The following is a 14,120-nucleotide window of genomic DNA, read 5'->3' as shown; positions in this document are numbered from 1 at the left end:
TAGAACATACCACACAATATTTCCTAACTCCCTTTCAAAAAAGATTTGAAAGAGAGAAAAGTCAAGAAACACTGCCCCATAAACTCGGCCTGGGTCAGGGTTTAACATTTATTTATTGGCACCAAAGTAATGACTTAACAATCATATCTCAGCCTGTCTGGAAAGGACTGTATTCTTCTTTCAGCTACGAATATAATTGGACCCAGGTACCACAAAGACTCAATAGGATCCTAAATTGTGCTTGTATTCCTGAGTTTTTTTGGTTGTCTCTGTTTCCACCGAATGTCATCTGAGCATTTTGCCCTTGTTCATAGGAGAGGCAATTGTTTTAGGGATTTCCTGAAGCTTTGCAACACCCAGAACAACACTAATATGCTGCTTCTTCACTGTTAATGGAAAAAACCCTACCTTTGGCTCAGAGATTGCCTTAGAACCCATGGCTTTGGGCTGCGCCGCTCTCGCCTTCCTCCGCAGCTGTGTAATATCAGTAGGTTGCAAAGACAGAGTTGTATGAAATTGCCACTCTACTTTTTGCTTAACTTGGGAGTTTAGTGCATTTTCTTGTGCCTATGCTATTTCTTGAATATATCTAGAAACTGGATTTCTATGAGTACTTTAGGAGAATCACTACAAACTCAGGGTATTTCTTCAGACTGTATATTTTTTTGTTTAAATTTAGCCCATGAGTTCTGTTTACATTAAACAATACTTCCCTCTTGCAGGTATCTGCACTCTGTAAATATTTATAGACTGCTGTATATCTCCACTTGATTATAGCCAAGCTTTCAGTAGTCTTCATAAATTTCCTCTTGTCCCTGCCTGTCCTTGCAGCTGTAATTCTCAAGGTAGTTTTGATGATCAGGGAAGTTTTCATCTATGTCACATTATAAACCATAGGTAAGATTTTCCAGGGTCCAAATTGATTTACGCATTAAGAGCTCATATCTTCTGTTTTTCATTGAAACTTTGCCTCCCACAAAACCAAATCTTGATGATGCTGAGGACCCTCATTCACCTGAGCTCAGCACAGACAGCCCCGGCGGCGTAGCTGGGTGTTTGCTGGTGCTTTGCGTGTCTAGGGATCCAGTCCATGGATTACATGYGTAATATTAAAGTTGAAGAAATATTCTACCAGATGCCGTTATGGCAAGAAAAAGCCCCTGTCAAGTTGGATCTAGTGTCAGCACTAACATGATATTTTAAAATGGTGAATCAGTCCTTCGACCAAAACGTTAGTCCTACAAGGCTGAAAATTCACATTGTGCGTATTCAAAGCACTCACCACTCTGGGTGTTTTTAATGCTTCCTTCCTCTTCCTTTCCAAAGATCTGCAACACCATTCTATGTTAAGAATTAATCATTTTTAAATTTGTGCTTGGAAAAATGCATTTTGAGTGACAGAAAGACAAAAATAATGTGATGTTAAATGTTATGTAAGTGTGCAGCAACACACATTCCTTTCAGTTCCAACAAACAGAATTAATGCATCTGCAAACTTAGTGAAGGAGACCATTTATAATTAGTCTGAGAATATGTAGGCTTCCTCTGTATAACAAAGCAAAATTTCCTCTTATATGAGTTTTTTTTTAAGTACTTTACAGCCCAAACTGCCATAACATTAAATAAAAGGTGATGGATTTCAATTAGTAAATGGATCTAATACGGTTTTCTGTTAAATAGTTTTGATTGTGGTATAAAAAAATTATAAATCAATCCTAATTATAGTAGTCAGATGTGCTAGCAGGGCATCTAAGAACCTCATGGCATCGTCCTTCGAGAGTGGAGGGTGCTGTTTGGGTACATGTATGTAACAACTTAGGAGAACAAATCTTTGGAGATATTAATTGAAAAACAAGTCAGTATAAAGTTCTGGGTCTTACTGTTGATTTTCAATRACACGGTTAATTAGTCTCCTTAGAACGGCTTAGCTGTTTTCATTTCTTCTTCTTTTCTGAGCTCAGAACAAATATCGCCACCCTACTAAACTTGCTGTTTAAGAGTTACAGTTCAATGGACAGTGTGAGCTCATCTAATTCAGGGGAGAGAGAATTTTACTTAACAAATTTACTTAACCCACCAAATATTCTCTTTTCACTAACCCAGCTGGGTTACAGGAGAATGGGAGCCTTGCAGCAAGACTTGCGGGAAGACAGGATACCAGGTGCGATCTGTCCGATGTATCCAGCCCCTACACGATAACACAAATCGGTCTGTTCACACCAAGTACTGCAACAACGATCGTCCGGAGGGCCGGAGGCCTTGCAACCGGGAGCTTTGTCCAGCGCAGTGGAGATTAGGACCCTGGTCACAGGTCAGTCACCTTCCAGAGGCTTCAAGCAAATAATGTCTTATAAAGCAGGAAAGAAGATCTAGGAGAGTTTGTTCTGTGCTGTCTATTCAAATGCATTGCCTTGATAAACTAATTCCCAAAGAGAGGGTGTAGTGTTTCCACTAGTACTTATTCCGCAGAAAGTGAGTTAGACAGAGAGGTGATGCTAGTGAAACACCCAATAAAGCCAGCCTGCAGTGATGCTGGATGATCCAGATCCCACGAGCCAGCTCTGTCCAGATATGTTTGTCAGCTACAGGAAAGCTGACCTCTACCTGCTCTTTATCCTGCTCAAAGTCTTTTAGCTGTTGGCATAAGCTGAGGGAAAGGCAATTAACTCTTCTGTCACTGTTTTATTTTCTTTCAATTAAAGAAATCTTCAGATACTGCAAATAAAGTTAGGCACCAACACCCATGGAAATGAAAGGTGTGAGCATCTTTGACCTAAAAGCCCTCAGCAGATGTAACTGCTGAGTCTCATATGGTGCTGAYCATAAGCCAAAGGAGTTTCTCACTTAGTTTCCTAAGGAAACACCGGACACCTAGTCATGGAGCAACTTCTCTTCCACCTTTTTTGTTTACCGTTAGTTGGGCAAAACAGGATTCAGTGGTTCTCGTTGTGTCAGGAGCTGGGCATTTTAACCTTTTCATCCCTGGCTGTTGGACTAACTCACTGTGTGAGCAAGAAATATAATGACACTGTGCACAGACTTTTTCTTGCTGAAGTACTTAAGAGAGCAATAGGAAGCTCCATATATTCATATGTACAATGCTTTGCAGTCATCTAATGGCAGGAAATGTGAGTAGAATATTGCAACATTAAATTATTTTGATACATGGGATCTTTCCAGTTCGTCTCAGCATTTCTCCATGAAACTGTTTAAAAAAACAATGGCTGTATTTGTGGATGCAATATTTCATTTTAGAACTGTGCCRTGCAAATAAGAGTAATCAATTTTCATCCTCACTGGATTTAACAGATATCACAAGCAATGCAGTCCCAGGTGCACACTGAATAGATGCTTCACATTTACGGTTGTTTCTATATGGTCAGAGCATAAGCTTTTTTGGGGAGTGTTTCACAGATCCTTGTATACTACTTCAACTGTTGGTGCTCCCTCCTGACTGGATACTGTATGTACTGGAGTGGTTCAAATAATATAATATGTAAGCTCAAATTAAGTGCAGTGGGTTCAAATTTAAAAATAATTTCTCAACCATAGTTTGCAAAGGGTGCCTCGGGGTGTAACTGGTGCATGTCCTTTCCAGTGCTCTGTCAGCTGCGGCAACGGCACGCAGGATCGCCAGGTTCTGTGCCGGACCAGGGACAATGCTGCCGGCTTTTGTAAAGAAGATAAACCAGAGACCGTAAGGATTTGCAGACTACCTCCGTGTCCCAGTAAGCGCTCAACTATTCCAGCGTATATTACTCACTTTGAAAATATTATGTTGATGGCTTTTATCTGAAAGCCTTCACTGAACTTATGCTCATGCAGGAAGCTTGCCTGGGTTGCCAGTTCAGCTTGGGCTAGGTTTCAAGCAGACTTTCAAAATGTAGCGCTGTTGCGCGGCCGCTGGGCTCCCTGGGCCCRTGGTTGTTTCGTACTCGCGATGGGAAGCAGCGCTTGCTGCAGGCTGATGACAGTGTCCCCGGGTGGGAGGCATTGCCCGAGTCCAGCCTTGCGCCTCTGAGAAATGCCAGGCTTGGCAAGAGGAGGCAACTGGGTTGTGGCTAGTCAAGGGCATCGTGGGCAAAGTGGCCTCTTTGCTTCAGCCACCCCCAGTGACATTCCTGGTCTTCTCCTCCATTCTGTCAAGCACAAGTTATCTTCAGGGGTTACTTAACTCCATGCTTTAAGCTATAATAAGTTTGTTCCTACTTAATCTGGGACACCAATGCCTTTGTCCTTCTTAGCCTTTCTGCTGTTTGCAAATGATACTCATGAGATCATTTTACAAACTCCTGTTGTTAAGTGATTCATTTATTCCTGATGTATTTGTCAGTATGGCTTTTGATTCTTAAATAATTAGAACCTAGCTGTCAATTATGGTCTCCAATACAAAAGTTTAAAAAGAAACAGTGCAACTAAACGTAGRCTGGATGCTTCTCAGGACATATTTAACATTGCTTGTGGGAAGTACTGCTGGAAAACCGGCCTTCATGCAGCCCTTGGTGTTGGCTGTCAAGTATAGGACACAAATTGTAGCATACTGCCCCCCTTTTCCCCCCAGACCTCCTACACAGCTGGGTTATAATCCTTCCCAGGGCTCCTTTAGCATCTAAGGCCACTCATTCTGTTAGTTTATCCTCTTCTAACAGGCATCTGCTTAATGCTAATGTATATTGTGTTATATCTTTTTTTTCCCCTCTATTCAAGGAAACGTTTCTGATCCTTCAAAGAAAACCTACATGATACAATGGCTGTCGAGACCTGATCCAGACTACCCCATCCAGAAAATATCTTCAAGTAAAAGACCCATTTATAACTCTGCCTTTGCCCTTAAATGCATGCCACATCGAATGTGGACTTTGCCTTTTGCTCTTCTCCTCTCTCTATGCGGAAAATTCCCTTGACTTTGCCAAGTTTAAATCTTGGGCTGAATCTTTTTTTCACACCGGCCTTGGTGCTCGGTGTCTTTCTTCTCTGGAGCTTGTGTAGCACTGGTGGTGGAGGTCTTGAAGTGTTGGATGTGTGAAGCTGGATCTCCACAGTATGTTGCAGTCCTCTGAGAGGGAGCTGGGATCAGTTTGCTTGTTGCTTGGTGGTGGTGAAAAAAGGCTCTTACTGGTTCATGATGTTCAGTTTGATAGCAAAACTGAGAACTTATTGTGAATGTGATCACATCACAATAATGACACCTTGTAGTGCTAAAGTTCTCCTTTATCTAAAGGCCCTAAATCTCATAACTCTCTAGTTTCAGTTTCCTGACAGGGTAGTCTGTTGAATGAGAGAATTTATTCATTCCATTTTCCTTTGCGGTGCCGTTGCTTTGCTCACCCTTGCTGCTCATTTTTATTGCTGACCTTAATGTTTGTGTTTGCAAGCTGTGGAGGGCTTGCTGACACCAGGAGCTCCGTTCCTGTTGGTACTTTAAGTGCTGCTACTACGCTGTCCGCTCTTGCCAAACTCCTGTTGGTGTTTTGAAATATTTTTCCTTGTGAAAAGCTGCATTCGTTTTTCCCTTCACACAATTTTTGCCAGTTTTGTGTACTTTTTCTATAGAAACGAGAGCAAAGCAGAACAGACATGTCCATGCTGACGGTTGTGTGGTGGCGTTTTTGTTAACTTGGTTGAGGCAATATGACATTTTCATTGACTACGATGTCTCCAGCTGCTCAACAAGAGCTATTTATACTCATTGCATCTTTGGTCTTTTTTCACCTTGTGCATGTCTGACTTGCCTGGTATGGTTGTGTGTGTGTGTGTGCGTGTGTGCGCGTGTGTGCGTGCTCTATAGATGTGTCAACTGGCAAACATAACAGTGTGAACAACGACAGAATTACCTCAATTTTTATTGCTTTTTTTGCTTAGAAGAAAAATTTTAGAAAAATGCCTTAATGTTGAAATGTAAATGGCATTAATTTATCAGATCCAGCTTTAAATATAAACAGTACACTGGTACCTTGAGTTAATCTTCATATGGAGTGTTTTTACTTGAATGATAGCTATTAGAAGGCAGTAAATTTAATTCAAGGTTAATTTGCACAGTGCATATCCATATCTTCATAAAGACGAGATTGTTACCTGACTTACTGACCTTTAACTGGCATTGCTGCTTCACCTTACRTGTTTGTGTTGAAGATTTGGAGGTCACAAATCATAAAACTGTTTGTGACATTCAGTAATCGTAGAAGCATATCAATTTTTAAACAGCAGTCTTGGAGCAAATTACTACCTTATTGCATTGATCATATTCTTTAGAAAGGTGGCATTTTTGAATCTTTGGATCTTCAACAGTGTAGCACTTCAAACTTGTCATTATCATGTGATCACATATTTAAATTTTGCTGTTAATATGATAATTTCTTGAAACGTTAACAATTTACATGACAAGGTGAAAAAGCAAAGACACGTATCTGGCACTGAATACTGTTATGTAAAATAATCGGTGTTTAACTGTATAAATATATTCATGACTGTTATCTTTAAATAGACAAATGTTTAGTGATGTTTCAAGAGATGGGTGGCTATAGAGAATGGTGCAATAAGGTATCTGGGCATTGTGCACTATGTCTATATGCACTTTGGTTTATCAGGGATATTTTATTAGTGTTTTGTATGTATTTAACATAATATTAAAGATGTGCCAATTCAGTTTGCTTTTCAATATTTTTTTATGAGACTAATGTGTACCAAAGTGACTGTGAAACTGATTTATTTTTTTCTTACTGATGTTTTGAAGATATACTTCCAGTCTGTCATGCATACTGCAAGTAAAAATAAATAAAAGTTCAGCAAATCTGGATATTTTGGTCTGCATAGAGGATAAAAATTTCATTCTGATGTTCAGAAATTACAAAGTCGAAGATTTATTTATATAACTTATCAGATGTCACTAAACATATTACATAATGCAGTTTGATTCTCATTTATTTTTAGGCTTGATTTTGCATATTTTTGATAGAAAAAAGGCATTTTTCTAAAGGTGCTTTTAGTGATTCTTACATAGCCAAGAGCAGATCTGCCTTGCTGAAACTACATTTAAATGCGATCCCCCTTGACTTTAATTTTGCAAGCCGTTTGGAGAGGCTTGCATTAAAGCAATGGAACACAAGGCAAAATGTTCAAAGGGGCCATAACATGGTGTGTAAAGAATATATACAGCTGTATAGGGATGTGCAGTCCTTTTGTGTAGAGTTGTGCATGCAGATACCTACACTTTCTGATTCTTAAAGGCTGGTCTGAAAACTTGCCCAAAACCCAGTTACTGTTCCTAGGTTTTAAGGAAGTAGTTGGTCTTTTTTCTGGCAGCATCTCACTTTAGCATTTAAAAACCATGAAAATGAATTGACACATTTGAAAAAAAGAACCAGAGTCTTGCTTTTCTGCATCAAATGCATAAGGCATAAATAGAATGCAAGAAAAGTATTTTCAACTCCATCAGTCAACGCTAGAATTTTAAAGCAAAAGCGATAACTATTAGTTTATTTTAGACTGATATGTTTGCCAATTAAACACCTATAATGCCCTATAATATTAATTGAGGATGAGTGAGGAGGTGACACCTACGCTTTCCGAGTTCACTTAATATTGCTGAATCTGCTCTGGTTCTCCACATTGCTGCGAGGTTGCTGACAGCGTAAGTCAGTGCTCCCAGCAGAAGGGCGAAACGTGAGCTCCAGTAACGCTTTGCCTTGAGCATCCGTGCTGGAAGCAGGTATGCTCTGAAGAAAGGCGAGCAATTGGAGTTATGCGTCTTTTACCATATGAGTAGGTGGAGACTTAGTAAGGGCAGCAAGAGGGCAGAAGTGATTTCTTTTTGTGTCACTAATCGTGCCAAGTGTCGGTCAGTCTTCTGCCTTTCTCCTCGGTGCTCTTGTCTCCTCTCCAGCCCTCTGACCCCTCTTGCTTTCAGCGAAGGCTGCGTGTTGGGATTTTTTCTTCACTGCAGTTCCTGCCAGTTCCTGGCTCCATCACTTCTGTTTTGAGGGACAGAAGCTACAGAGCATGCACGTAGGCTGGAGGACAAGTAGCTTTCCAGCTTTCCCTCCAAGGAGGCTACCAACCCTTTAGCATCCATCCACCACCTATTCATGTGATCCTCTGCCTCCTCCAAGCAGAAATCACAAGCGCTCAAGTAATCTCTGATGAAACTTCATTTAATGTTTCTCAGAAAATAAAACAATGTGGCCAGTTCCCTTTTCATACCTTACCCTACATTTTACCCCATGCAGTTCAGCAAGCTCAGGATCTGGCATAATACCTGTATTGTAACGCATTCAAAACAGGTTGTCATAAGGGCCATTCAAGCCTATGGATTATCAGTCTTTCCCTTTTATTACAGTTTTTCACTCAGTGACACAAAACCCAGGACTTTGCACTGAGGCTCCCAGTCATTACTGGACTGCCTTGGCTCTGTCCCACTCGAGTTTGTCGTATGAAGGATACCACCTCCCTTTGAGGAGGGGGAGAAAAGGTTTATGCTAAATACACCACTTTTCTCGCAAACAAGAAGCATGCCCCCACAATGCTACCGTTTTCAGGCTAGAGACTGAAAAAAATAATCACTCCAATGGGAAATGGGTTAAATGCTGAGAGTTGCACAATCCACATAGAGATAAGTCTTGACTTCCTTGAGGATCAGGGGGTTTATATGTATAAATAAAGCCTGATTGAGGTTAGTCACTGTTAGACTGCATTAAAAAGAGAATGGAAAAGACAAGGCTTATTAGTATAAACCTGGGTGACTTTCTGCAGTTTAATGTAGCATTTGGCAACAACACAGCACTATTAGCATGTTTTGAATGTCAGGCCACGGCAGGGATGCACGTCATCATGACTGCGCTGTCTTCAGGGTAGCACTTGCAGAATGCAAAGCCAAAAATCAGGCTATTCAGGTCTATAGTGCACATGGGGCCGATATGCAGAATTCAGATCAGGTTTTGCATCCGTTCAAGTGAGTCAAGCTTTAGGTTTAATATTAAGCCTGCTTCTACTTCTAGAAGGCTCATTTGCTAGTTTTCCATACCACTTTATATATCAAACCCTCTGCCCGTTGCCAGAACCTCAGTTGTGTTTCTTTTTCTGATTAATGTCAAGATGCTCTTTATTTATCTGTTCCCTTTTTCTCTTGCAGAAGATCCTTGTCAAGGAGACAAGTCAATGTTTTGCCGCATGGAAGTTCTCTCGCGTTACTGTTCGATTCCTGGTTACAATAAGCTGTGTTGCAAGTCCTGTAATATGTACAACAACCTAACAGAGGAAGACAATGCAACCGATTCTAATGTAAATAAGAATAATGTCATTGAGGAGGAGCTCCTGACAACCGTCAGCACTCCCGTGGGAGTTTCCACCACGCAGGCTGCCACCAGTCCTCCTCTCGTTTCCAAAACAACTGCGCCTCCTTCCAATGCAACTGAGGAGCACCCAGAAGTTAATGCGGTGGATATTCCCTATAAGATTGACGGGCTGGATAATGAAGTATCGCAGCACAACATCATTACCCGGAGGAGGATACCTTATGAAAGGACAAGGAATCAACGAATTCAGGAGCTGATTGCTGAGAAAAGGAAAAAAGAGACTCTTAGAAAAATAAACTAAAGTGGAAATATGGCACAAACAACATTTTTCTCTTATAGAGATGGTACCAACATCAGAGTATTGCCCGTGTCATAGAGAAAAAAAAATGGGGAAAATCAAAGTGGTGCTATGGCAGAAATGCCAGATTCTAAAGTCTACTCTAAATGGGAATGACAGATTGTTTCAAAAGTGCTAATCTAAACACTTTGATGGCTAGGTTTACAGGGTACGGTAGAGTATTAGTGCAATATCATTACAGCATTTCACTGAATCCAAACAAACCGTAATACCTTGGCCAGGTTAGCAGGTTTCTCGTTAATGGGCTCTTTTAGTTCTTCCATGCCTGTGTAAAACTGCTTGGGAATAGTACTGGGAGTTACATTTAGGATGGAGGAAGACGGTCCCAAGACGAAATAAATCCCCTTAACAGTGACAAGCGGGTGGTCAGCTCCCCTGTGATGCTCCCGTGCATTGCACAGACCCGGGCGCTAACTCAGCCCTGGTTCGGGAAGGTGCTTAAGGACATGCCAGGCTWCGTGGGGCTGCCTTCAGTAGAGCTGCTCGCGCGGCTACGGCTAGGCATGGGCTTACGTAGCTTTCTTAACCAGCTCTGCATAAGGAAATATATAGAAAATTCTGTAGCCATATATTTATGTGTAAATTAAAAATCGACAACTAGTAGTTTGCGTATTTCCATAAACAATTTCAAAGCATTCTCCTAAACAGTCGAATACGTGCGAGACACTTAGGGTAGAGCCAGCCAACGTGGACTGACAACATCCTCGTCTTTCTGTTTACAAGTATCCTTATTTTTTGATAGTCTTTAAGCTCCTGTAATGCAACAGCCTCAGTGATCTTGGTTGGTTGGTGCTTTTTTTTTTTAGTCTGGATTTTTTTTCTACCCACGTGCTGTTTAACTTAAAAATGACTGGATTCTTATTGCCTTTTCTTTGGTGCTTTGTGAAGAAAACTCTTTTATTTTCTCCCATAGTACAAGGTTATTTTGGAGGAAATTGTTTCGTACTATCTGCCTTTCCTTAGGACAGCTTTATCGGTGCAAAAGTGAGCAGTTGTTCACTGTGCACCTACACACACACACACACACACACACACACACACACACACTTACTCACAGTACCAGGTCTGCTAGAACGTAAAGATGTGTAAGCCGACAACCCTTTGAGTACTCTGTCTCCCCTCAGGGTCACCATGGTTTTCATAGGTAATTTTGCATTCCTGGTTGGAGATCTGGAGACAACTTCAGATTGGCTCTGTTGTTTCAGGATCGACCTGTGTTCAAGGTTTGGGAGTTTCAGGAAGGTTCTGCCTTCCAGTATTTAGTGCCAGAATTAYTTCAATTATTTCAGTCTGAGTGTAAGCACATCTCATTCTCCAGCCTTCTCGTTAGCCTGAGCTGTTCTTTGTTTGAAGCAGAGCCAGTTATAAGCCTGTATCATCACATGATTGTTGGATAGGTGCTAAATTTCCAGCAACGTGTAAGCTCTTATAGGGCCCAGAAGAGCTCCTGAAGTCTTGCAAAGCAAACCACGTGCGGCTTCCCGCTGCCAGCCTGGGGCCTGGCTTCTGCCGGCGAACATCATGGCTTGGTGGGCTACCCCGTTCCCACTTCAAAACATGCTGATTCAGCTGGGAAAGAGAAGGAGGGAGCGTGCCGGAAAAGCAGTTTTTGCAGCACTGAAGTGTCGAAYGCGCTGCCTGAGCTGCATGGCCAGAAGTCTTTGAAGGATGGAAGCCTGATTTAACAGAAATAATTAACGGAGATGATACTAGCCAAAGTAGAGAAGGACCRTGTTGAGATGATGTGATAGCCTCAACTTGCCTTTCTCACAGAGGAGCACGGCAATACCCTCGAATGAGTGTTTCGGAGCAGCTCAGACAGTACAGTGATGGGAGTTTTGTTGAAGACCACGAAGGATGGGCAGCGTAACAGGACTGATAAAAATCAAGAGTGCTAAGAAACGTCTCCTGGGCCGAGATCTCTTGGTCTGCAGCAGATGTGTCACCAGATGTGAGAGCAGCAGACAGTGCAAGCACCAGGGACGCACGGGCACCCCCAGGCCTTCTGAGCTGGCTTGGCAAGATCTCCTGTCCCTATTCTACACTAACCTGCTCTAACAGTTATTGGAAGGATGCTGTAATGCAAAAAGTAATGTGTTTTGGTTTTAAAAAGTAAAATTAAAGCCCCACAGCATAGCAGCCTTGAGCAGCAGGTGGGTTAGGGCAGTGGCAGAGAGAAGAGCACAGCAGACTCAGGGTAAAACTGGGGGGACACTCCGCATTTTCCCGCAGGCGAAAGGTGCTTATGTTTAGCTGCCAGTATAGGAGCCTTTGCTTGCCCCCAGCCCCGCTCCATGCGTGCCTGCYGCTACAGAACCACCGTGCACAGATGAGCCCGGCGCTGATCCGCAGTGAGCGGCAGCCTCATGCAGAGGGATTTGCGGCTGCCTACAGACATGGCAGATTAGGTGACAGTGCAGGGACAGGTCACATCTGTGTAAAACAGCAGTGTAGTAATGAGCACCAAAGGGTGCTATTTATAGGTAAGAAAGAAGTGTCTAAACCAACACCATCCCAGCTGCTGCACATAAAAATCTAGGCACGAGACAAGCAAGCTGTATCGGGGCTCACAGCATATAGGTATAGCGAGTATTTCTTGCTTTCCACATTTTCCTTGCACAGACGTGATTAATGTAAAAACTCATCTCTTCCTCTTCAGGTTATTATGCTGCTTTTAGGTCTAAGGACAGTAAAAATAAACCACAACCCCAAGACTTTATGTAGCCTAGAAGCACATCTAAGCATGTTATAAACTTAAGGGGGAAAAAATGACCAAACCCAAGGACAGAGAAGGGCTGTGGCTCAGAATTATGCAGGTGGCTACTAACCCCTTTAGCTCTCCTACCTTCCTATTTCTGATATATTCCGCGACTCCTCCTTGTTCCTTCGCTGGCTCCCTGTGGGCTCTTCTTTGCAGTAGGCCCCTTGATAAATCTTTATTCTCTCACTCTGATCCCGTCTTGGCTCAGGAGTTGGTAGAAGTTTGCCACCTGGATGGTGCCCTGTTTTACTTTCTGGGACTTGATGGAGAACCGCTTCTCCTACCTTCAGAAGTCCATGATACCTCATCTAATAGCTTCTGTTCTTCCTTGGTATCTGGAATAGGCTTAGCCAAGGAGGGCATGTGAAGAAATGCCACGTGAGAAATGCCCACGGTTCAAATACTGCCTTACAAATAGGCTGCTCTCCCCAAAGGACTTCTAAGTTAGCAAGCAGAGAAGGAAATTTAGTTGGTGCAACTTCAAGTGACCTTTCTGCAAACACCACGGTGAAAGACTTGCTCTGCTGTAGCCACCCAATCTCTAAAAGGGATTCGGCAGTTCTGTTCTGGGTATTTCAAGCAGTGGCCAGGACTGCGGTGGGCACAGGGACTGTGGCCCCCGGGGCATGTCAGAGCCTCCAGCACAAGGGGTGACCCACAAGGGTTAGCTCTCGCGCAGCATGGACACCGCTGGCTGAACTTGCAAAGCTGGTTCGATGTTCAGAAACCTGTTTGTAACTGGGACACTTTGCTCTTTCTCCAGAGTGAGTCAGGTCTCAGTCAAACAAAACAAAAGTATTTTGCCAATTGGGATGGAAACTTGTGCTGCATGTGACACTGGAGCAGGCTCACAGAAAGCTGGTCTGGGGCTGGGCTCCATACGGTGGTCATCAGCGGCCTGATTCAAGGCCARGTGGCATCCGAACTTTGGAAGGACTTGCTCCTTTTTCAGTCTCACCTTTTGGAGAATTTCATTTGACTTACTTCTGCCTATTTTTAATTTCAATGAATATTTTTCTAGCTGTTATTTGGGGAACACTGGAATTTCATGTGAAAGAGAAGCTTCACCTTAGATTGCTGAAGACAGTGAGATGCTGGTGGGCACAAAGTGGCCCATCTCCTTGCGGCGCACAGCCACCAGCTACCTTCTCCGTACAGTCCTCCTGTACAAGAAAAAAAAGTCTCTCCTCATACTAGGAAAGCTTTTCAAGATGGCTTTAGTATCTCAGAAGATGTTTTTGAGAAGTTCCTCAAGATAGCAGGTTCTTAAGGCGTYGCACCATGCCACCCTGCTGAAAACCCAGAGCAGAGCTCTACTGATTCACAAAAAGCAGCACAAGGCAGTGGAGGGGGTGGTTTGCTCTCAGCTGAGCTTTGGTCCTTTTCCTGCTGTGGAGKTTTTTTTGGTCACTTATTGGTCGGTTGAACTTTAGACAACCATTTCCTCTTTTCAACAGTGCTGTAATTGGGCAAAAGCATCATCGTAGTTTGCCTTCTTCCATTTTGCTGTTGCCCAGGTACTGCATTTAGAGACATAATGAGCAGAGAGTGTTTTTTTAAATTTAACTTAGTCCTCAGAAGCTAAAGAAAGCAGATTTATAAGCAAATCGAGTTATATKCCTGCAGAGACTGCTTGATCTGAGAGCTACAGCAATGTAGTCCTATTAAGCAATGCATTTTCTGATATATGMTCATCCAACCATGCAAGTAC

The 14,120-nt window shown here is 42.5% G+C and overlaps 1 protein-coding gene across 1 annotated transcript in view; it reads left to right on the top strand.

Annotated features, from left to right (window-relative positions):
- Positions 1-9,591, top strand: part of ADAMTS2 (ADAM metallopeptidase with thrombospondin type 1 motif 2) — a 190,439-nt gene extending 180,848 nt beyond the window's left edge. Inside the window, exons 19-22 of the mRNA XM_026063320.1 lie at positions 2,104-2,311; positions 3,599-3,728; positions 4,708-4,797; positions 9,128-9,591. Coding sequence (XP_025919105.1) covers positions 2,104-2,311; positions 3,599-3,728; positions 4,708-4,797; positions 9,128-9,591 — 892 coding nt within the window. The remainder of the gene's footprint in view (positions 1-2,103; positions 2,312-3,598; positions 3,729-4,707; positions 4,798-9,127) is intronic.
- The last annotated feature ends 4,529 nt before the right edge of the window (positions 9,592-14,120 follow it).

The sequence above is a fragment of the Apteryx rowi genome, unplaced genomic scaffold (genome assembly GCF_003343035.1).
Source record: "Apteryx rowi isolate R43461 unplaced genomic scaffold, aptRow1 scaffold_2, whole genome shotgun sequence".
Lineage (NCBI taxonomy): Eukaryota > Metazoa > Chordata > Aves > Apterygiformes > Apterygidae > Apteryx > Apteryx rowi.
The sequence above is the reverse complement of the archived record's forward strand: the minus strand, read 5'-3'. Positions and strand labels throughout refer to the sequence as shown.